The following is a 25,064-nucleotide window of genomic DNA, read 5'->3' as shown; positions in this document are numbered from 1 at the left end:
TAACCAAACCCAAGTAACGTGACCATGTCCTGGCTCCTAGGAGAGGAGAAAGAGAATCAGGCCATTGTGGTTACTATAATGGGAGGTAGGACCCTGTGTTCTATCGAGACCAACGGTGAGTTAACAGGAGTGAAAGTTTGGAAATGCCATAGAAATGCTGGCTATGCGGGGCGCCTGGGTGGCTCAGTCTATTAAGCATCTGACTTTGGCTCAGGTCATGGTCTTGTGGTTCCTGAGCGAACCCCGTGTTGGGCTCTGTGCTGACAGCTCAGAGCCTAGAGCCTGCTTCAGATTCCGTGACTCCCTCTCTCTCTGCCCCTCCCCTGCTTGTGCTCTCTCTCTCTCAAAAATAAACATTAAAAAATATATTAAAAAAAAAAAAGAAATGCTGACTATCCAATACATCTTTGAACTGTTAGACATAGCAACATGAGACTGGCATCCACCTTACAACTATTTGTTCAAAAAGTAATATTCAGGGCTCTGGGTGGCTCAGTTGAGCATCCAACTTCAGCTCAGGTCATGATCTTGCAGTTTTGTGAGTTTGAGCCTCACTGCTGATCAGTCTGTTGATGCAGAGCTGGCTTCGGATCCTCTGTGTCCCTCTCTCTGCCCCTCCCCAACTTGTGCTGTCTCAAAAATAAATAAAAATCAAAAAAGAAGAAAAAGTAATTTTCATGCTGTCCATTCAATGACCTACTGAGAAAGCCAAATTCACACTCCCCTCAGCCTTAAATGAACTCTGCCTTTTAAGCAATTTGTCTTAAAAACTTTTAAGTCTATATTAGCACAATACTTTGAATCAATTCAGAGATTATATAGACAAATAGTTACAGATTACATGAATATTTTAAATATTAATTACATAGAAAGACAAATTGGTTATTTGTAAATTTATTTGACATACCCACATCAGTTGACACATCTACATTAACCAGTCAGGCTATTTTCTACCACCATGATCAATTTAATAATCACTTTAATAACTTTTCCATATTTTCCATCTGTATTAGTTTCCTGTGGCTATTGCAATAAATTACAGATTTGGTGGCTTAAACCAACAGAAATTAATTTTTTTGTAGTCAATGAAAATACCAAACACATTTGAGTTTTTTAATGGTTAATCAAAGAAAAATGCAAAATCATATAGAACATTTTAAAATTAAAAAAAAATCTATATAAGTAACAAAATAATGCCATACACAGAAAATATAAAACTCTGGCTCTTTTAATATAAAATATTCTTACTATATAGGTTCCTTAATAAAAAAAATAATATAAATTATGAAAGCTTAGGAAGCATGAAACAAAACGATTATCAATATTTCATTTTTTCAGTTACTTATATTTTACTTTCAAATATATGAAGAAATTAATTAAAAAACCATCTTCACAGATCCCCAAAGTTTCTTCCTTTCTGATTTCCTATTCTGAATCAGTTTATAGCTTAATAATATATCAAAATTGTTTTACCTACTGCTGTTTGTTAGATCAATTGAATTATAATAAAAACTAGGTTTAGAAATTTTGCAGAAGCATATTGTAGCCTGAAAATTATTTGCAGTAAGCAAACTACGTTTTGCCCTCAGGGAAGCAAATTTTATATTCAAAGCACTTACTTCCTTTTAAAGATAACTTGTATTTTTCTCTTTTTCCATACTAAAAACATCCAAATTTAAGTGTTACAGTCAAAAGTAACTTTCTCACAATTGACTGGGTTCAAATCATAATATGGTGACTTATCAGTGGAAACCATTTCAAATGTTTACAGATTTTTATATAAATATATAGTGAAATACATATGAAATGACAACATAATGGTCTTTCTGTGATGGAAATTGAGGACTAATTGTTAGTTTGTCTAGTATTGGTTTCCTAGAGACTGGTTCCCAGAGACGGAATTGGAATATGAAAAATTCCACAGACATAGGCTATGTCTTGTACTTAAGGGAATCATTCCCAGTCAACCCCAAATCTTGGACCCCTGTGTTCTGGTTATACCACGACAGAGATGGGTAAATCTTGCTATTAGCTTACCACATAGGACTTGGACCCAGTCCCTGAACACAAAAAAGGAGAGATACTTCAACCCACACCCTCATAAATATACCTGGACTCAAAGTCTGAGCTATTAGAATAAGACTGATGTCAACATTCTCCTTGGCCCTGATCACAGCAGGGAAGCCCAGTACGTTCTTATTCATGCAGCCTAGCAGCAAAATAATCCAACTGTCCTCCTGGAATAGAATATTTAGCCCTGCATTCATATATTTAGCTCTGTGCATTTCTCTAGACTGAATGGAGCATGGGATCCCTTGAATATTATTTAGTCTGTCTCTGGTAGTTTCCTCCTAAAACATGCTGCTTTAGCAGGCCTGATCATTAGATCATGCTGCCTGGTCATTAGAACTTGTTTGTATAATAAAAATACAATATTCCTATTCGAAAGCTTGTCATTTTGCTCTTAAGTAATTTTGAAACTACATTTTTTTTTTAAGTTTATTTATTTTGAGAGAGTGTGTGAGCTGGGGAGGGGCAGAGAGAGAGGGAGAGAGGGAGAATCCCAAGCATGCTCCGCGCTGTCAGAGCAGGGACCAATGCAGGCTCAAACTCAGGAACCTTGAGATCATGACCTGAACTGAAACCAAGAGTCCAACACCTAACTGACTGAGCCACCCAGGAGCTCTGAAAAATATTTTTTTAATGTTTATTTATTTTTGAGACAGAGAGAGCAGGGGAGAGGCAAAGAGAGGGGAACAGAGGATCTGAAGCAGCCTCTGTGCTGATAGCATCGAGCCAGATGCCAAGGCTGGAACTCACCAATCGTCATGACCTGAGCCAAAGTCAGATGCTTAACTGACTGAGCCATCCAGGCACCCAGCTACATTTTTAAATTGTTGGCTAGGGTGGCCATATTCTTTTGATAAAGCTGCCAAATAATTCTTACTTATGATCTTAGAGCAAATGAAAACTAGAAAGTGTCATCAGTACTGAGAATTTTGTTTAGAAAAGTGAAATATGTAGCAGTGCTACAGAGCTATAAACTGCTTAGGTGGGTCGTTCGAACATGAATTTGGAAGTCTTAGGCTGAATCTCTCCTTTGCAGTGCACAGACTTACTGGGAAATTGTGTCAATAAATGTATTACCATTATCTCCCCCACTCTTTATATTCAGGATATTAGCCAACAAAATTAGAACAGAAAAAAAACAAACAGCTAAAGACAAATATTGGAAAGGAAGAGGTAAAATTATCTCTATTTGCTGATTATGTGATAGAATACCTAGAAAACCTAAGAGAAACAAAAGCAAAACTAATATAAACAATATGAAAATTCAGTAAGGTAGTAGAATATAAAATAAACATAAAGATCAAGAAAAAGAAAAAAATAAAATTAAATACTTACAAAAATAAACTTATAAATTTGAAATACGTGGAATAAAAATTTTTTGTTTTATTTTATTTAAAAAAATTTTTTTTTTAATTTTTTTTTAATTAAAAAAAATTTTTTTAATTAAAAAAAAATTTTTTTAATGTTTATTTATTTTTGAGACAGAGAGAGACAGAGAATGAATGGGGGAGGGTCAGAGAGAGAGGGAGACACAGAATCTGAAACAGGCTCCAGGCTTTGAGCCATCAGCACAGAGCCTGACGTGGGGCTTGAACTCACCAACCGCGAGATCATGACCTGAGCCGAAGTCGGACGCTTAACTGACTGAGCCACCCAGGCGCCCCCTTCTTTTTTTTTTTAAATTTTTAATGTTTATTTTTGAGAGAGAGACAGAGCATGAGTGACAGAGAGAGAGGGAGACAGAATTAGATGCAGGCTCCAGGCTCTGAGCTGTCAGCACAGAGCCTTACACGGGGCTTGAACCCACAAACCGTGAGATCATGACCTCAGCCAAAGTCAGACAATCAACCCACTGAGCTATCCAGGCACCCCTGGAATAAAAATTTTAAACAAGTGTGAAGGACTGAAAAATTCATGAGTAAACTTGAACAAATGGAATGATGTCTCCTCTTCTTGGAAAGTCCGTTCAACATCATAAGAAAGTCAATTCTCTCCAAGTTGTATAAATTTAAACTACAACAAAAATAACAAAGAAACACAAGTTATTTTCTGGAAGTAAATAAGCTTAGTCTAAAGTTAATTATGTAAGTAAGCAAAAATAGCTCAGAAATCCCGAAAAAGGACAGTAGGGATGCCAAACCTTATCAAATATTAAAGACAGTACAATCAAACTGTGTGGTATTGGTGCATGGGTAAACAGACTAATGGAACCTAAAAAGTACAAAAATGGATCCAAAGACAAATCAAAATTTACTGTACAATAAACATGGCATCTCAAATCACTGGACAAAAAATGGACCTGGGAAAAATGTAACAATTGGTTAGCCATTTGGAAAAAGAGGGAGGGAGGGAGGGCAAGAAACTATAGAAATACTAGAAGAAAATAGGGGTGAATTTTTCTATAACCTGTAAGTGGGGAAATATTGCCTAACTATAAATCAAAATTTAGAACCTAAAAATGATTGATAAATTAAACAACATAAAAATAAAAAAAAAAAGTTTGCATGTAAAAGATAAAGCTAAAAACAGGATCAAAAGGTAAATGATAAACTGGAATGAAAGGGTTTGCAATTCATATTACAGACAAAGGACAAATGTCCCTAATTTGTAAAGAGCTCATAAAAAAGAGGAAAACATATAGTAGAAAACAGAATTAAAAATGAACAAAGACATGTACATTTACAGATAAAAAGAAAGGATATGGGTTATAAACCTATGAAAAAGTTGTCAGCCTTATTTGTAATAAGAGAAAATGTTTTGGTTTTCTATTGCCCCCAAACTCACTGGCTTAAAATAATAGCCATTTTATTTGCTCATGATTCTATTGGTTAGACACTTAAGCAAGGCTCAGCTGGATAATTCTGCTCCACGTGGCCTGGGGGCACTCCTGAGACCACATCAGCTGGGTTCTGCTGGTACTGAAATATCCCAGAAGCCTTCACCCACCTGTCTGGGATGGCTAGAACAACCTGAGAGCTGACTGAGTTAGCACCTTCCCTCCCTCTCTCTCTCTTTCTTTTTCTCTCTCTCTTGCCCTCGCTCTCTCTCTTTTCATGTGACCTCTCCAGTAAGGTAGACCTCATTATGTGACAGTTCAGGGCTCCAAGAGCAAGGAAAATGAAGCAAGATCTTTAAGGTTCAGGCTTGCAAGTTGCACAGTGTCACTTCTGGTGATTAATCATAGTCACACTGGTCAGCCCAGTGTCAAGGAAAGGGGGAACAGATTGTACTTCCTTATGGAAAATTGGCAAGGTAACATTGTCAAAAAAAAAAAAAAAAAAAGCATGGGGGTGGGAATTGTTAACAGCCATCCTTGGAAATACAATCTACCATAAAATGCAAATTAAAACTACAAAAAATTTCCCCTCCATCAAACTGGCAAAAATCTAGAAGTTGCTCATAGACTCTGAAGAAATAGGCACTCTTATATATTGCAAGTGAAAGGTCCCATAAAGGGGATTTAGCAATAATTACACTTTGACACAGCAATCATAACCCTACTTCTACCTCTATAAATAAAATTCTTGCACACAAGAATATATATGGTATTATTTGTAATAGCAAAGAACTAGACAATCCAAATAATAGGGCTACTGAAATAACCTATGGAACATCCAAACAACACAGTACCATGTAGCCATAATTAGGAAGATTTTTATGTCATAGCAAAGAAATATTTCCAGTATAAGTAAAAATAGTAAGATGCAGAACAAACCCACTGATATTGGAAATATCAATTTTGCCTTGTGGTTAAAAAAAAACACAAAACTTATTTTCTACCTCTGTTCCGTGAAAGGACCTAGAAGCAATGACAGTAATAATAAGCACACCTCTTGTCCATTTCTTGGTTTCTAAATACCATGTCCACTAAAAGAGGCATTCTGGGTATGGGTCAGGGAAATAGAATAATATGATTGGGGTGCCTGGGTGGCTCAGTCGGTTGAGCATCCGACTTCGGCTCAGGTCATGATCTCACAGCTCATGAGTTCGAGCCTCACGTTGGACTCTGTGCTGACAGCTCAGAGCCTGGAGCCTGTCTCAGATTCTGTGTCTCCCTCTCTCTCTGACCCTAACCCACTTGCATTCTGTCTCTGTATCTCTCAAAAATAAATAAACATTAAAAAAAAGAACAATATGATTATGTGGGGAAATGTCTTCATTCTTAGGACATACTTGCTGAAGTATTTAGGCATATAGTGTCTTATGTCTGCAGGTTACTCTCAAATTATTCACCAAAAGAAACTACAGTTGTCCCATTTGGAAACAGGTAGTCCTTCTGACATATGATCACAAAGTCAATAGTAGCCTAACACTACATTACAGTGCCTACATCATTCACCTCACCTAGGCATTTTATTATCTTACATATCATCAAAGAAGGAGGCTCAGTAGAATACAATACGGTATTTTGAGAGAGAGACCACATTAACATAACTTTTATTACAGTATATTGTTATAATTGTCCTATTTTATTATTAGTTATTGTTGTTAATCTCTTATTGTGCCTAATTTATAATTAAACTTTACCATAGGTTTGTAGGTATAGGAAAGTACATAGCATATATAGGATTCAGTACCATCTGCAGTTTCAAGAATCTGCTGGGGGTCTTAGAACGTATCCTCCACAGACAAGGAGGGACTACTATATAACTTGTATACACACACGGGCACACACACACACACATGTATATATACAGTGTAGGTATGTATACATACATCTAACTATACATCTATCTGTATACACATAAGATGGATACATAGATAAATTACATACTGGAATATATTTAACAATTGTTGGATCTAAATGGAAAGTATATGGATGTTTGTTGTACCATTCTTTCAACATTTTTAAAGTTTGAAAACTTGTATTGAAAGTATTTAGTACCGGGGCGCCTGGGTGGCTCAGTCGGTTGAGCGTCCTACTTCAGCTCAGGTCACGATCTCGCGGTCCGTGAGTTTGAGCCCCGCATCAGGCTCTGGGCTGATGGCTCAGAGCCTGGAGCCTGCTTCCTATTCTGTGTCTCCCTCTCTCTCTGCTCCTCCCCTGTTCATGCTCTGTCTCTCTCTCTGTCTCAAAAATAAATAAACGTTAAAAAAAAATTAAAAAAAAAAAAAACAAAAGAAAGTATTTAGTACCAAGCTGGTGGCTTAGTCGGTTAAGCATCTGACTCCTGATGTTGGTTCAGGTTGTTATCTCATGGTTGAGAGATTGAGCCCTGCATCAGGCTCTGCACTGAGTGTGGAGCCTACTTGGGATTCTCTCTCTCCCCCCCTCTCTCTGCCCCTTCCCAACGTGCATGTGCGCACATGCACACTTTCTCTCAAAGTAAGTAAACTTAAAAAAATATTTTTTTAATAATGGGGGAAAGTTTTTGCTCTCAAAAAAATAAAAAGATGATCAATAATACAATAATGTCCGTTCTCAAGAATGACTGAAAAAAGAAGGGGACAAATTAGCATGTATTAAGTGCCAGGATGGTTTAGGTATAGTATTTCACCTAAACCCATAGCCACACTTTGTGACCACTTTTTTGTTCCTGCAGAGATAAGAAAAGAGTCTCGTAGAGGTTAGGTAACTTGCCCACAATCATACAGTAAAATTGGTTTTCAAACCTTGGTTTAACTGAGTCCAGAGTCCCTGCTATTTCTACTAAACCATACTGAAGAAGAGAAAGAGCCTACAATGGTGAGGCAAGACAATATAACTGAGATAAAACTTGAGTTGGGTGCAACTTTGGAGATGGATAGAATTTGGAAGGGCATGGGTTTGGAAGATGGTGTGGCATCCTAGTCATGACGTTGGCCATGGCTTGTTTAGGCAGCAAGGAAGAGACTGGCCCCCAACAGACAATGATGGTTGTCATCAATGAATAGAGTAACTTTTCAGAAGAGATTGAGTACTTGGACTTAGGTATCCTGGATTTTGGATGTCTGTTTTAAGAGTCTGCCTTTATGTCATAGATTAGAGGAAGGTCCGTGGGTAGGAAAGTGATATGAAAAGAACGTTTTAGAAAGGTGAATATGGTAATACGTACATAGGAGATCCCAAGACATCGAGTTATTTCGAACAGTTTATTTACCTCTTACTTCATGCCAAGCACCATGTTGTATATGGCAGGAGATGAAAAAAATAATAATAGCATTAAATTTCTGTTCACAAAATCTTTAAAACATTAAAAAATATTTATTGAGAACCTAGTATGTGCCAAGTATGGGGTTAAGCAAGATAGATAATGTCCCAGCTCTCATGAAGCTTACATTTGTACAGGACCAAAGGGATATATAAATTACTATATCATTGTGATGTAAGTCCATCAAAAAGGGGGAAATGCTCTGGGGGAGGCGGTCAGATGAGGACAGCACTATATCTAGTTTGAAGAGATGGAAAAGACATCATGGAAGGAGTAGCACTGGTAAGATGGGTTTTGAAGAATGAAAACTGCTGTGGCAGGCAGAAACAGAAGGGGAGCATTCCAATTAAAAGCAACAATTCGAGCAAATGAAAGGAAGCAGGAGATTATTAAGTTAAGAGATAGGAAGTGGTACCTCATGGCTGGACTATTGGGTGTTTTTTTTTAAAAAGTAAGAGGAAATATAGCTAAACATAATGCCTGGACTCATATATAGGATTCTTGAACGGCAGTATAACAGTTGAATTTACTGGTTAGAAAATAGGAGGACCTAACTTGGGGAACAAAGAAAGCAAAACTATGCTTTAGCAAATTCTTCTGATACTAGTCTATAGAAGACATCAGAAGGGAGATATAAAGCTGGATAGTTATTGGGAGATTAGCGTGATGGTTTAGTAAGAGGACATAACGATTTAGCTAAAGTCTTGAGCATGGAAACTGGAAAAAAAAAAAAGCCAGAAGTTTGGGGCATGAAGAATCGATAAAAATTGGACAGTTAAGTGAATTGGGGGGCAAAGAAATAAGTATTACAAATGTAAAGAGAGGGAGTCTGGGTGGATTTAAGATGAACTAGCAGAGAGAGACATCAGAAAGTCCATGGGGGAAGGGGAATGAGGGAAAACGGGGTGAGAGGTGTAAGGTGTCCGGAAAACCTCCATGTGAAGATGTTCAACGTGTGGTAGAATTAGGCATCAGTGAGTCAGTAGTGATGGTGGGTAAAATATAGGTTGAGCTATTTATGTAAAGAGGTAGTGGGAACCGTGAGAATGGGTGAGATTGTTGGAGGAGTGCACGTGGACATGAGAGGGGCTTGAAGGCTGGTTTCCTTGTCCCCAAAGTGCTCTGTCTCTGTATCATCCCTCCCAGGACTCCTTTCCATGGCTGCCAGAACTATGCAAGGTGCGATTCTGACCGTTTCACTCCCTCACCTACTGCCTACTACAGCCGGGGTTCAAGCTTTTAAACTCTGCATTCAAGACCGAGCCCTTCTGGAGCCTCCCTGTTATTACTTTCTGTCTCACACTTTATATTCCAGTGTCAGCTGTTGGTTCCCATGCTCACGTCTTGCTTTCCTGAGATGCTGGACGTACCCCAGCTGCCTTCACTGTCAATAAGCAATTCTTATGCAGCTCAGACTCCTTTCCTGAATCCTTTCCTGTCCTTCCAACCACTGCCCTGGAGTAGACATCCTTACTCCAAAATGGTAAAGTGACCATGATTTTGCTTATCACACTGCAGCCTGATGATCCACTTAGGTACCACCCATTTCCCGCGAGTTATATCTTGACCTGTCTCTGGGGTAAAAGTGTTCCTCCTTATCAAGACTAATCTCACACTGTATGTGCTAAGGTGGGGTCTTTGTCATTTGTCTTCATACCCTCAGTATCTAGCATAATACCTGGAATGAAAGAGATGGCCATGGGGCACCTGGGTGGCTCAGTTGGTTGAGCATCCGACTTCGGCTCAGGTCATGATCTCACGGTTGGTGGGTTCGAGCCCCACATCGGGCTTCCTGCTGTCAGCGCAGAGCAGCCTGCTTTGGATTCTGTGTCTCCCTCTCTCTCTGCCCCTCCCCGACTCGCACTGTCTTAAAAATAAATACACATACGGGGTGCCTCGGTGGCTCAGTCAGTTAAGCATCCAACTTTGGCTCAGGTCATAATCTCACAGTTTGTGAGTTCGAGCCCCGCGTCGGGCTCTGTGCTGACAGTTTGGAGCCTGGAGCCTCCTTCAGATTCTGTGTCTCCCTCTCTCTCTGCCCCTCCCCTGCTCTCTCTCTCTCTCTCTCAAAAATAAAGATTAAAAAATAATAATAAGTAAACATTTTTTTAAAAAGATGGCCATAATGGTTGGCAAGTTTTTTTTTTAAGCTTATTTATTTATTTTGAGAGAGAGAGAGAGTAAGCAAGCAGAAGGGCAGAGAGAGAGGGAGAGAGAGAATTGCAAACAGGCTCCCTGCTGTCAGCACAGAGCCCAACTCAGGGCTCGAACTCACAAACCCTGAGATCATGACCTGAGCCGAAACCAAGAGTCAACACTTAAGCCTCTGGGCCACCCCAAGCACCCTGGTCTGCAGATTTTTAAATTAAACAACAAAAACAGGTTAGGGAACTAATACTGGGTCTTTCTAGAATTCATTTCTTAGGAAAACAAATGAATCATAAACTCCAAGTATACAGGAGAGTATAGAATCCCAGAAACTAGAAATGTAACATTTGTAACTCAGGGAAAGAATCCCCTGTATTTAGCAGACAGAGACTGAAAATGGGAAGGAAAACGCAAAGGTCCTGAAGAGAGGAAGAGATGGTATCAGAGGTACAGTGTGAGGATTAGTTGTGACGCGAAGAAACGTCCTTTCCTCATACAGCTTGCAGACAGACAGAGATTTTGAGGTAAAAAGGAATGATGCTGACATCTAGGTTGGAGAAGCCCTCTTCAAACCAGGCCTAACTAGCAAGTTTCAGGTTCATCTTTTCGGACAACATGCTAGATTAGAAAATACTAGAATTCCAGAGAATTCTTGGACATAATCACCAGTTCAGGATTCAAGTAGTACTAGTTTTTGTGTGATATCTGTTTCTTTTTTTATGATGACAAAAACTCACATTCCAAAGCACACGTACTCATTTATTTAACTTCTCTTTTCCCCTGCCTGGGCCCTCATGAGTAGGCAGCAGGTCAGCGATGATTTTCTTCTAAATTAATTAAAAGCATCACAAATTGATATTCTGTGAGCATCATGGCTGGTCTTCTCCACCTGATACGCTGAGGACCTCAGAATACATCTGATAGCATCTGATTTTGCAAGTAATTAGGTATTCTGCATATTTACGTATAGATGAGCTTCTGCTTCCAAGTAACTCATAAATTAATATTTAATGAAATCATTTGCCTGGAGATGCTTTGTGTATTCCTATTCATCTCCCGAATGCTTTATATTTGGTGTTGCATCTCACACTCCCAAGCCAGTGACAGACTTGGCGGGACTATTTCTACGTACACATATGTATCCCGTGTACACCTGAACGAAAGCAGGCTTATTTCTCTGTAATTTTCCCTCAGAGAAGTCATCTTTCTCCAGGCCAAGAAAAAGCTCTTTTATGAGAAGCACGCCAATTACTTATTTGAATTACAGGTAATATTTAGGAAAATCACATTAGATTGAAGCCACTTGAATATCACTTTCAGAAGACTAAAAAAGGCCACCAGATAAATTACTTAAAAATAAAAAAGGGGGCACCAGGGTGACTCAGTCGGTTAAGTGTCCGACTTCAGCTCAGGTCATGATCTCAGTTCGTGGGCTTGAGCCCCACGTCAGGCTCTGTGCTGACAGCTCAGAGCCTGGAGCCTGCTTCAGATTCTGTGTCTCCCTCTCTCTTTCTGCCCCTCCCCAGCTTGCACTCTGTCTCTGTGTCTGTCTCTCTTAAAAATAAACATTAAAAAAAAAATTATAAAAAAATAACAATGCTTAATCATTATTCTTGGAAATATGACCTCAAAAACAAGCACAGGATGTTACAACAAGCATTTTTAAGAACATTATTAGGTGGTTATAATGTGGAAATCAACTACATGCAGATTAAGGGGGAAAATGTGCTAATTTGATGTTTATACAACAGGTAATTGAAGCATGGAATTTCTTATAACATCATACATGGGTAAAGCATTACCATCTTTCAAAAAACACTGCTTTCTTTCAAATAAGCTTAGACAACAAGCTGACAGGCTTTGGGAAACTGGTGTTTCAAAACATCAAGGAAAAATGTGAAAATAATGAGAACTCGTGCATGGAAAGAAGCTAACGTATCATTTCACAGAATTAAAATATGCATATACAAGCAAATGTGTATTTCATCTTTAAACCATGAACTATAGATTCAAGTAAACTTGATTTGCTTTTTAAAGTTATGCTACAGCATATTTTAGGCACTATCCATCACCACCCCTAGCTTGGCCTCTTTCCACTGGATACCAGTAGTATGCCCCCTGTTGTGACAAATAATGTCTCCCAATGTTTTCACATGTCCACTGGGGGGTGTCATCACTCCAGTTGAGAACCACTGCTCTAGACAAATGCTGTCAAACATCTGTCAAGTAACTTCCACGTTTTTCTTGATGTTCCATTGTTTAATTATCTGAAATCTAATTAAAATATTGATTCCTCTCTGGTTAAAACAGTTGGTTACTATTCCCATTATCTATTTACTTTTCCATTAAATTTTGTAAAAATAAGAAATTTAAGGCAGTTATGAGTAACTGTTACTGAGGAATAACCTTGCAAAATATACATTTACTAAAAAGAAAGGAAGGCTTCATAGAACCAGATCCATTAAAGATAGAGCAGTTGAAATCAATCTTTATCAGAATGGAAATATTAGATACTCTATACAAGTAGAACTATGCTGTTATGACTGCCCTACCTTCAGATCTTTTCATTTTGCTCAGGTTTTCCTTCTCTGAGCCAAACATCCTGTTTTCCTGGTCCTCATTAAAATTTAAATGATGATTAAAACTAATGATGGGAAGTATAAACACGGTCAGTAGCAGGTAATCCAAATAGTCTGACCTCGGAGTAGATCTAATTTTTATCTTTTGCATTCTTCCGGATGTATGAATCTAGATGCTAAAATTTATGTATAGTTCCCAAATCTCTACAAGACAGATGGAGGGAAAAAAAGAGGAGTACAAAATTACTTGAAGAATTTGGACTAAGGTTAAATACTCATTAAGGGTAACTGAACGTGGACTGTAATTTCTCCCATTTTATTTTCATGTGCTCATGTGATTGTTTGTATCGGGACACAATAATTAAATACAAAACAGAATGCAAGACTCTCAATTTATAGTTTGTAGCTTAAAAAGAATCTCTTTATTAAACCTGTTACAGAATTCATTTTTTCAAATAGAAGTACAAAAAAATTTGATTGTCACCAAAAATGTAACCAATGAATGATGGTATTAGAAATTATTTTCCTTTACTGTAGCTTCTCTAAATTTTCTATTTTTTTCTATAATGAGTATTTTTTAAAACCACAAGCAAAAAATAAAAAATAAAAATAAATAAATAAATAAAACCACAAGCAAATTCTTTCTGCACTCCCTTTCCCCACCAATTTTATCACAGTTTGTGGCCTATCAAGTAGGATTTTTGGACAAGTGCTTACATTACTCTTGGTTCCTGGGTTTTATTTCAAACTATACTGAACTCTTCCTAATTTTTGTTAAGTGCATTTCCTATTAACCAAAATTAAAAATGTGCCCTTTGAAAAACCTGATTTCAGACGAAAATCTGTCTTGCAATTAGATACATAGAAAACGAATATTCTATGCAACGTAAGACAAACCATGGTTCTTACCATTCTATTTCCTAGTTTGATAAGGACTGTCAAATTTCTTAAAAGAGTACACACATACATTTTTAACTTGGCATTCCGTGTTCAGTAAAAATCAATTTGATCTTAATTACTGTGGAATTTTGACAACTCTAGCAATGGCAAAGCTGAGTTTTATCTTGCCGTTATCTAGCAAAAAGTAAATACCATTAAGATTCCAAATGCTTAACCTGGTTAAAATGAGAATATATTTCAATCAAAAACATACCATCGGGGAAAAAAAAAACAGTATTGCTATCTAGCCATGAGTTTCTCAGTACATTTCTGCAGGCCCTAAATGTTTAGAATAAATGTAGCATTCACATAATACTATAGTCCATGAAAAGAGTATATTCTTTTATTGTTTTTGTACATACATGTTGTTTCAACTTTCAATAATAAAATTCAATAAATTTGATTCCTCAATCATAAAAACTTGCTTTACACATTATGTACATGTTGCCAAAGTCTATAGCCATACAAAACATCACAAAGATTTGACTCTATGCATGGTGCCATCACACAGGAGGGAGCTAATCAAATAACATACATTCAAAGATTAAACTGTAGATACGCACAGTGTATTTGGCACTGTTTCCTTAACATTAGAACACCTTCCTCTCAGAGACAAGTATTCTTAAGCTTTAGTCCCAACATACCAGGATTTCTTTTATTCACGTCAAAAGCAGCTTTCAAACTCTATTGTAACAGTAATCAGTTGTAAGAAACAAAATACAACCAGAATTGGGAATGGATTCAAACATGCAAACTTTTTGCTATGCTCCAACCTGCCATCCTTAGAGTAGGTTTACTTTGATAATTTTTCCATTGTCAGGGGTGTCAAGAAGAAACAACTTAAAGACAAATACCTTGAGTACACCTAAAGGTAACAGTTTGTTTAAACTTTAAGATTATCAGTTCTTCTTGGGAGTACCCAGGGAGCCCTGATGATGTGGAACTTGTGATGATTTTGGCAGGAATTCCAGAATGACCAATGCCATTCAAGTTGTGGAGACCATACAAGCAGTTAAACTCATGAGGAGAAGGATCTGGAATGCTTATATCTGAATTCAGAATCCTCAGCAACTTGTGTTAAGGGTCTCTTTCTAGGACTATAACAGACTCAAGTCACAGGTTACAGATTTACTTTGATGTGTAATACTACACTGCTATGAAATGGAAGGAGAAAATAAAAGTACAGAGGCTTAACCATTAAACTTTTAGAGACTTTGGCTACATCCCAGTGGGCAATGTTTGATTAACTTCATTTTACCAAAATTAAATCCCTTCACTTCAACCAGACCCATTAAATTTATTCACTGAAGCCATACATATTCCAGAATGTTTATAAAAGACACATACCATGTTTATAAAAGACATAAATTCAGTCTCAGACTAAGGCAAAAAACCCTCAACTGAACGTGGATCACAGTACAGGGGAACAGAAATCAGAAATTGGTAAAGTTCAGGGATATGCTATAGTTTCACACAAAACTTGTAGCAATAAATTAAGACTTAAAAAAAGTCTTACAATGTACAAAGGACTATGAAGTGCAAAGTAATGTCACTGAACCAAAATTTAGTTTAATCATTTTATTTCAAGTGTAGTTTTTAAAATCATAAATGGGGTCTTATAGTCCAAAGTCCAAACATTTATTCCTCCTCAGAGCTTTAGAATATGACAAGCAACTTTAGACCTTGCTTTCCAAGCCCAGTCTTCCTTGCTATTTTTTAGACTTCTGAGACCTAGTATTTAAGCTACTCCATTCTAAATGTACAATTTTAGACAACTATTGTACACTTAAGATTTTTCTGAAAACAGTCCATCAAGTATAAAGAATGGTTTCTGTCCAAGGATCAGTAGTGAGGGAAGAAATACTAAACATCAAAAAATCATTTATTCATTTAAAAAATAACAGAACCAGTGCTGTTCTCTGTCATGAAAGAGAACATGTAAGGTTAACTTAAATTACTTTTGTAGACTTTGGTAATATTTTATTACCTACACAGGCCTCAATCTTACTTAAAGATCTTTTAGGCAAAGTCCCCCACCATCAGGATTTACTGAGTAAAAACCCTGGGAACTAACATAGACCTAAATGTGCTATTCCAAAGAGTAATAGGTTACTACTTTAGGGGAAAAAAGCTGCCTTGATAACTTTCCTCAAATGCTCTTTTAAATAGAAAGTTAATGGGAATCTTTTTTTAAACCAACTTTGGGTACATACTGCCCACCAAATAAAAAAGGGAATCAAACTTTATTTCCTATTTTAGGAAATTTTCCAACTTATAATCCTTTAAGATTATAACTTTTTCACCTTTTTTTGACTGATATTTAAATTTTTTAAATTCTACATTTCAATGTAGTAAGAGTTCTTTTTCAAATAATTTTCACAACCCAGAACACAGACATCAGAGCAACACTCACAAGTCACATTGTTTAACTATAATGAGATGAAAATGGACGGATATCTGAAAATAGGTATTCCCTCTACTCCAAAGGTGAGCAAACTTTTAACATGTGACCAACACAGAACTCCATCCTTCCGGAGATCCCTCAAACTCAAAACGGTTCCATTTAATAAGTCAATACATTATTCTTAAAAATTAAGTTTGGTCACTAGGAAAGACTGAACAAAAACGATTCCCCTCCGCTCAAAACAACCAAATAGCTCTAGTTACCCCCTCCTCTCCCCACAAAAATAGGGAAGTAGTTGAGGCTGAAGTCTTTAAATCTGAAATTTCAGCTCCTAAAACACTGCTGCTATTTGCTCAAAGTTGCAGATCTATGTATTTCCTTCTCCAATACTTCCCCCATTTATAAATTTATTTACACACACACACACACACACACACACACACACACACACACACACACACATATTCACACATACCCTTACTCTCAAGTAAGACACTTTTTTGTGTTTGTTGATAAATTATGAGGATTATGAACTAGGTGTGTACAGGGTTTCATAGGTGCTTTGTAAACATCAGAGTCACTTGGGTCCTTTTCTCCAAAAGCCTGAAATCAAATTACACAACCAGGGATCACTACTTTCCCAGACGCTGTTCACAGGCTGCATATTGACGAAGGGCAGAGAAAAAGTCCTCATAACTGATGTTTAGGTGGGAAGGCAAAGAGCTGAAAAGAAAGCACAGGGGGAAAAAAAGCAATTAGATGATACACTGTAATGTGGAGGGGGGAACCAGAAGGAAAATACCCCAAAAGACGTTAAGGACAGAAGAAAGTAAATGATAAACACAGAGTATGTCAAACCATTTCTACTAAATGACAGCTAAACTCACTGGGAAACAGCGCAAGTACAAAATAATCTCTCCTTCTTTCCCTAAGGAGAGAAAAGCAACTTGTAGCAAGACAGAGATTCAGAACCTGTATCAGCCGAAGTCTAAATCAATGCAGAACTGGAGACCTATTTGTAAGGATCTCATTCACGTTCACGTTAGGAAGTCCTCTCTGCCAGAGCGAAGCCCACACTGCGTGAAGCGGTCTATGAAAGCCAGGCTTAGCACTGGCAGAGCAGCACAGCACCCTCACGCGACTGCATGTCGAAGCCACGCGGTGAGCAACCAACAAATGAACGTTCATCTCTACCATTTCCATTCGCTCAAGGCGGCAATCACAGTGCGATGTGAAGACACTTTAAGGGCAGAATGAAATGTACAGCCAGAAGGTTCCCTGTTAGGTGTTTTAAATACTTAGAATAATTTTCAATAATCGACATAAACAATTCTCTAACGTACACAGCTTTCTTGTGAGGCTTTGGGAATTCCAAACTGTATCAGAGCCAAACACCTGGTCAGAGTACAAGTCGCACTGGGAGCTCCAGGCACATACATCACAAAAAAAAGACTGAACAAACTTACCACAAACAGACTCCTGTCTGACCATGTACTGGTTCTCGTAGCTAGGCTTTCTTTGTCCTTCCTTTTCCCCTCCCTAGCTTTACTGAAATATAATTGACTTATAAGCTTTTTCCTTCAACTGCCAAAAATTCTGAAACAAGTCTCCTTTTCCTCCATTTCCTTCTCTTATTAATCCTGCCATCAACCTTTTATCTTACTCACTCCACTGCAGCGATACCCTCACAAGATATCCTCAAACGACAAGTCAACGACACTCTTCTTGCTGAAGCTTGCTTCATTCAGATGTCCTCCTCAAACAACCCACTTGACTAAGTCTTTCCCATTTTATCCTCTTCATCAATAGCTTCGTCTCCTATCACTCAAGAAGCACTTAGCGCCACTACCTCCTCACTGCCCCCAAAGTGGTCTTGCCATTCCTGTCTGTTCTGTTAGGGCTCCACCCTTCTACTTCTCCATGTTATGATTAAGACGTTAAGACATCAGGTGCTTACGGTCGGTCTGGTGGGCAGTAGACAAATCCAAAGCAAACCTTAATATAACGTGATAGGGCCATGACAGACATATGTACAAAGATCCACAGGAAAGCTTATTATGTGCTCGGTATCTGATGTCCGTTATCTGACTTAAATCCTCAACTTCTTATTAAAATACCCATTTTACAAATACAGAGAAGTTTAAAAGCTATCCAAAGTCATGTTACTGAAAAGCATCACCAAGATTCAAACTGAGATGTATCTGTTCTAAAACACACTCTTCCCTTCAAACTACTCTCAACCTCACAAAGCAGCACTGCTACCTTCCTTGGAGCCCAATGCACAAGGCACCTGAAATTAACTCAGAAAACCCCTGGAGAAAAAGAAACAAGAGAAACATACACCCATCATAGGAAAGCCAGAGTTTGGAGATGTGGGTTCTAATTCCACTTTACTACAAGCAATAGTAAGAGCTACGTCTCCTCCCCATTTTCCTCACGCCTACAAAATGAGGAGGCAGGACCATATGATCTACAGCCCTTTCTGACTCTACAATGCTACGGGTTCTTTTCTGCCTTTTTATTTGACACCTTTACCCTGTCTTGCCCCTGAACTTGGAGCATTTATTAAAAGGCCAAAAGATCCCTTGATACTGTGCTCTTCTATATACACTTGAGAAAGTTCCTCTATTCTCACAGACTCAACTACTACTACTTCTAAGTACTGTCAAACTCTAAATATACATTTTTTAGCCCCTTGACTTCTCATCCATGGACCATCTGCATCTTCATCTGCCCTTGTAAGTGTTTCCACGAAACAGACTATGGCTTTGAAATCATCTTATCCTTGAAATCAACCTTTTTTTTTTTTCAAAATCAATGCTCCCTTGACTTTGTAGTTTCTCTCAGTAACGTCATAATTAGGCTTAACAGCTTAGGAGTCATTTCATTTCTTCTTGGACTTTTAGCACAGTTGTAATTATGCTTGATAAATAATTCTCATTAGAGACAGAATTTATAGAATGTTCCTCCTAAGACTCAGAATTTAAATATATTTTAAGGCTACTAAGTCTCTTTAAAATCAGGGGTCAGCAAATACAGCCCATGAGCCTGCCACCTGTTTTTTTTTTTTTTTTAATGACGTTTTATTACGACACAGTCACACACATTTGTTCTGCGCTGTCTGTGGCTGCTCAGCTATACTGCCAGTGCTGAGGGGTAGCTGCAAAGAGACTGTATGGATCACACATTCGCCAAAAATACTTACCATCTTACCTTTATATAAAAAGTTTACCCAACTCTGCTCTAGATAAGCAATTTCATTCTCCGCGCTGTATTATGCCCTAAATCATAGCCAAGGGTTCTTCACTTGTCTCTTTACCAGGTTCTTTCCCAAATCCAATCTACTCTAGTACACAGGTGCCAAACAAATCTTCTAAAATCACCATTTCCACACTATCTACAGGCTCAGTGGTTTCCTACTTCCTGTCTAAACCGTTATGCATATTCTTAGTGCTGGTACTTAAAACCTTCCCAGCATCAATACACCCAAATTATTTGTTTTCATCTTACAGAGCTGACCCTTCAACAACATGGGTCTGAACTGCATGAGTCCATCTGTACGCAGCTTTGGTTTTTTTGATACAGTACAGTACTATAAATGTATTTTCTGTTCCCTATAATTTTCTTAATAACGTTCTTTTCTCTAGCTTACTTTATTGTAAGAATACAGAATATAATACATATAACACATAAAATATGTATTAAGTTAGGCTTCCAGTCAAAAGTAGGCTATTAAGTTTTTGAGGAGTCAAAAGTTATATACAGATTTTGGACTGCACAGGGGGTCCACACCCCTAATGCCCACATTGTTCCAGGGTCAAGTGTACTACCATCTAATGTCATAATGCCAAATCTCTGTGCTCTGGTAGGGCCGGTTCCCTCACGATTTCTCTAAAAGAGATGTTCACTCCTCACTTCCCAGCTTTTCTTTTTTCCTTGTCCATCATCCCCTATACTTCTCACCCTTTCTGTAATTACAAAAATTCTATCCATTTTACATGCCCTGGAGTATGTCAGACCTTTTCTTCAAAATCAGCAACTATGGGGGCACCTGGGTGGCTCAGTTGGTGAAGCATCCGACTTCGGCTCAGGTCATGATCTCACAGCTGATGGGTTCAAGCCCCACATGGGGCTCTGTGCTGACAGTTCAGAGCCTGGAGCCTGCTTCAGATTCTGTATCTCTCTCTCATTCTCTCTCTGCCCCTTTCCCACTCACACTCTGTCTCTCCATCTCTTAAAAATAAACATTAAAAAAAAAACAAAAAAACCACAATACAACACAATAAAATCAGCAACCCTGACCCACAGGCATATCTCTCTCACTCGTCTCCTATGACAATTTGTATTAATGCCAGATATTTGCACAAGCACTCTCTCTTGTGTCTGAGTCTTTAGCTTACCACTGATACTGTGAAATACCTGAGGCAAAGAACCAGTATTATAAGTCTTTGGGAATTCTCACCATACCTAGTACAGTGCTAGGCTCAAGAAACACTTGCTGAATTCAATCAAAGTCAGTACACTTTTAATTACTTACACAATCTCAGTCAATCTGATGTGCCAGGGAAGAAAGCCTAATGTGCTGTCCACAGGACCAAACTTCAGTACTAAATCAGGATCGGGGAAACCATTTGAACCTTATAAAGAAAGAAATACACAGGAATTTAACATGCATTGCTCACAAATAAAATGACCAAGGGCAAAATCTGTTCATCAAATTGGCTTTTTATGCTTTATCTGTTTTCTTCACAAACTTCACTCGTATGTTTCCATACCACCACCCCCCTGCCCAACATATACTTTAGTATCTATGTTATTTCCAAATGTGAACGCTTTCTCTAAAGACCATTTGACTGAATGGATTACCTGAGAAGAGGGTACCCCACTCCCATCCTAAACCAGACAGCCCCCAAATCCCATCCATCTTTCAAGACTCCAAAGTTCTCCTGGCACCCTGAGAACCATACTGTTTTAGGGGCACAAATGCTTATTCTGGCCATAGAATCACAGAACTTCAGAGATGAAAAGGAACCATAAAAGTAACTACAACCCTTCCTTCCCCACTACCCCTTATTTTATAGCTGAGAACAAAAAAACCCAACTCCTAGCTATCTAGTATAAATGTTTTCTCCAGAGCTCCAGCCTAGGGAGGGAAAAGACCAGACACCTGCCTCAACAAAGGCATGGCCATTCATTCAGTCTCACAAACTGGTTTCCATACAAGACCTGGTTTGAGAAAAAAAGGGGATGAGGATAGTTCAACTGCTTAAAAAATAAAGTAAAATAAATATTAACAGAGTCACTGGTAGAACAGAAAAGATGCTATTATCCAAGAAACCCAGGCTGCAACAGTTTCTAATAACCTCAATTCTGCCATTAACTTTCGGTCGCACAACCTCTCCAGGGCTTAGTCGTTTCACTTGTTAAATAAGGAGACTAGATTAGACAGGCTCATCCAGCAGTAATTAAGAATTATTTCCATAAAAAAGTCTCTTTAAAGTCCATATTGGTAAAAGTGCGTGGACTAAGAAGAATATATATTCCTCTAACTGCTAAAGAGCAAATTATCTTTAGTTAAAAAAAAAAATTAAATAAAAAATGGCAAGAAGGAATTTCTGGCTAAGAGTAGTGTGAAGAAGGTGATGAATCCTCCCCCCAAAAATATGTATTAAACTGACAAAACCAAACATTTAAGGGCACCGGATACTGGCCAGAAGCAGACAATTATTCTTTTAATAACAAAAAAATGAAACACCAGCTAGGGCTTCAGGTAAGAACGGTAAGGGTCTTTGTCTTTCCTGCCTGGGAATGGTCCTAACTCCCATGCCTCTACCCCCAATCAAATGGAAAAAATTATACGTTTACCAGCATGGGGCTGATGGCAAAATTGGTAGATTTGTTACCTGTGGCCAAAAGATACGAACTCAATTTGGAACTGGAGATTGTGGGCAGGAGGGGGCAACGATGAAAGCCCAGGGTTTTGCCAGTTAAAAGCACCAAGCGGCAAACTCAAAAGGAAATAAATGAGGAAAACACACAGCTTGTTGGCTTGATGTTGTGGTCCCAGTTAGGGCAAGCAGTCTAATGGTCAGAAATTTACCAGGCAGATCCTGAAAATAAGGGCTCAGCTAAGCCCTCCACATACCCATAGCTGATGAGGAAACTGCATACATGCAAAGGAGGAAAGTAACCAAGGAAAAGTAACCAAGAAGACTTGAGAACTGGTGGGAACTCTGAACCCAGCAGCCAACATCATACAGATCAGGGGAGCCTTCCAAACTCAAGCTGTTAGAGCACAACCAGTGTGCAAATGACAGTCTGACACATAAAACTAGACAGACACAAGAAGTGAGACTAAAACATAAAATTAAAAATAGAAAATTTGAGAAGAGGCAACGGGTGTCATCTTTATATATAGGCAACGCAATTGTGTATTTAAAAAATCTTAAGGGGCAGGGTGCCTGGGTGGCTCAGCTGGTTAAGTGTCTGACTTCGCTCAGGTCATGATCTCACACAGTTTGTGAATTCAAGCCCCGCGTTGGACTCTGTGCTGACAGCTTGGAGCCTGGAGCCTGCTTCAGATTCTGTGTCTCCCTCTCTCTCTGCCCCTCAACCGCTCACACTCTGTCTCTGTCTCTCAAAAATAAATGAACATTAAAAAAAAAAAAAATCTTAAGGGGCACCTGGGTGGCTCAGTCAGTTGAGTGTCCAACTCTTGGTTTCAGCTCAGGTCATGATCTCATGGTTTGTGACATCTGACAGCGCGGAGCCTGCTTGGGACTCTCTCTCCCTCTCTCTGCCCCTCCCCCAGTCTCTTTCACAATAAACAAACATTAAAAAAAAAATCTTAAGACTCTGCAAATGAACTATCAGAACTAGTAAGTGAATTTTAGCAAGGTGGCAAAATACAAAATCAATATTAAAAAAAACCCAAAACTATATTTCCATATATTATCAACAAACAATCTAAAAGCAAAACTAAGCAAACAATCTCATTAATAACAGCATCCAAAAGCATAAAATACTTGGGAATAAATTTAACAAAAGCAGAAATCCCAAATCCTGAAATTATAAAACACTGTTAAAAGAAAAATTAGGACCCAAATATGGAGACATGCTATGTTCATGGATTAGAAGACTCAATATTGTTAAGATGGTCAATCTCCCCAAACTGAGCTACAGATGCAATTCAGTCCCTACCAAAACCAGGTGCTTTGGGGTTGGTGAAGCTGATTCTAAAATTTACATGAAAATGAAATGTTCCTGACTAGCCAAAGTTGTTTCACTTCAAAAAAGAAAATCAAAGTTGAAGGACTTTAAGGACATGATTTCAAAGTTTATCATTAGTAGGCACTACGGTAATCAAGACCTTGGGGCATTTGAAGGGACAGGCAGTACAGACCAATGGCAGAGAGTAAGAAGTCCAGAAATAAATTCAAAGATTTATAGTAAATTGGATTTCAACACAGGAGTCACAGTAATTCAAGGGAGAAAAAAATGGTGGCAGAAGAACAACTCAGTTTGTCTGCCTCACACCATTCACAAAAAGTAAGTCAACATAGCTTACAGATTTAAACGGAACAGGTTAAGTGATAAAAATTCTAGAAGGAAATAATGGTGACTTTGGGTTAGGCAAAGATTTCTTGGATATGACACCAAATGCATGATCCACAAAAGGAAAAAATGATAAACTGGATTTCATAAAGATTAAATACTTTTTGTTTTAAGTTTTTATTTATTTATTTTGCGGGGAAGAGAGGGAGAGGCAGGGAGAGAGAGGAGAGAGAGAAAGTCCCAAGCAGGCTTTGCATTGTTCAGTGCAGAGATCAAGGCAGGGCTCAATCTTGAACTGTGAGATCATGATGTGAGCTAAAATCCGGAGTCAGACACTTAACGAACTGAGCCACCCAGTTACCCAAAGATGAAATACTTTAAGGAAAAAAAAGTAAGCCATAGATTGTGAGAAAATATTCCTAAGTCATATCTTACTACTGAAAAAAAGATCTGTACCCCAAATATATAAAGACCTCTTAAAACTAAGACAAACAACCCATTAAAAGTAGGCAGAATGTCTTGAACAGATATTTCACCAAAGAAGATACAGATGACAAATTAGCACATGAAAAAAGCTCAATGACATTAGTCATTAGGAAGATGTTAATTAAAACCACAATAAGATACTATTACATCCCCACTAGAATGGCTAAAATTAAGAAACAAAAACAAAAAACTGACAATACTATGTCTTGGCAAGGACGTGAAGAATCTAGACTCCTCTACATCACTGGTAGAATATAACAATACTATAGCCTCTTTGGAAAAGTTTGGCAGTTTCTTAAAAGTTAAACATTCACTCAACTCAACACAACCTAGCAATTCCATTATTAGTCATCTACCAAAGAAAGGAAAACATGTCTGCACAAAGACTCGTATGTGAATAGTCACAGCAGCATTATTCAAACAAACCTAATGCACATCAACTGGTGAATGGATAAACGAAATGTACATCCACAGAACTGAATACTATTCACCAACAGAAAGCAATGAACTACTAATACATGCAACATGGATGAACCTCAATAATATGCTGAGGAAAGAAAACAAGACATTAAAGATTATTTTATATGATTTCATTTATATAACATTTCTAGAAAAGATAAAAGTATAGTAAAAGAAAAAAAACAGATATGTAGTTGCCTTGTATGCAAGTAGGAATGGTGAAGTTCGCAATCATAAGCGAACTTTTGGGGGTAACAGTATTCAGGTGGTCTGCTTCTGTCAGATTAGTAAGTT

General features: G+C 38.0%; 1 protein-coding gene across 1 annotated transcript in view; it reads right to left on the bottom strand.

Moving 5' to 3' along the window:
* Positions 1-13,474: 13,474 nt before the first annotated feature.
* Positions 13,475-25,064, bottom strand: part of NUS1 (NUS1 dehydrodolichyl diphosphate synthase subunit) — a 32,425-nt gene continuing 20,835 nt past the window's right edge. The window contains exons 4-5 of the mRNA XM_060616506.3: positions 20,809-20,908; positions 13,475-16,994 (exon numbers count right to left, since the gene is read on the bottom strand). Coding sequence (XP_060472489.1) covers positions 16,904-16,994; positions 20,809-20,908 — 191 coding nt within the window. The 3' untranslated portion in view covers positions 13,475-16,903. The remainder of the gene's footprint in view (positions 16,995-20,808; positions 20,909-25,064) is intronic.

Source organism: Panthera onca, chromosome B2 (assembly GCF_046562875.1).
Source record: "Panthera onca isolate mPanOnc1 chromosome B2, mPanOnc1 haplotype 2, whole genome shotgun sequence".
NCBI classification, from domain to species: domain Eukaryota; kingdom Metazoa; phylum Chordata; class Mammalia; order Carnivora; family Felidae; genus Panthera; species Panthera onca.
Note: the sequence above shows the minus strand (reverse complement) of the source record. Positions and strands in the feature narration are given on the sequence as shown.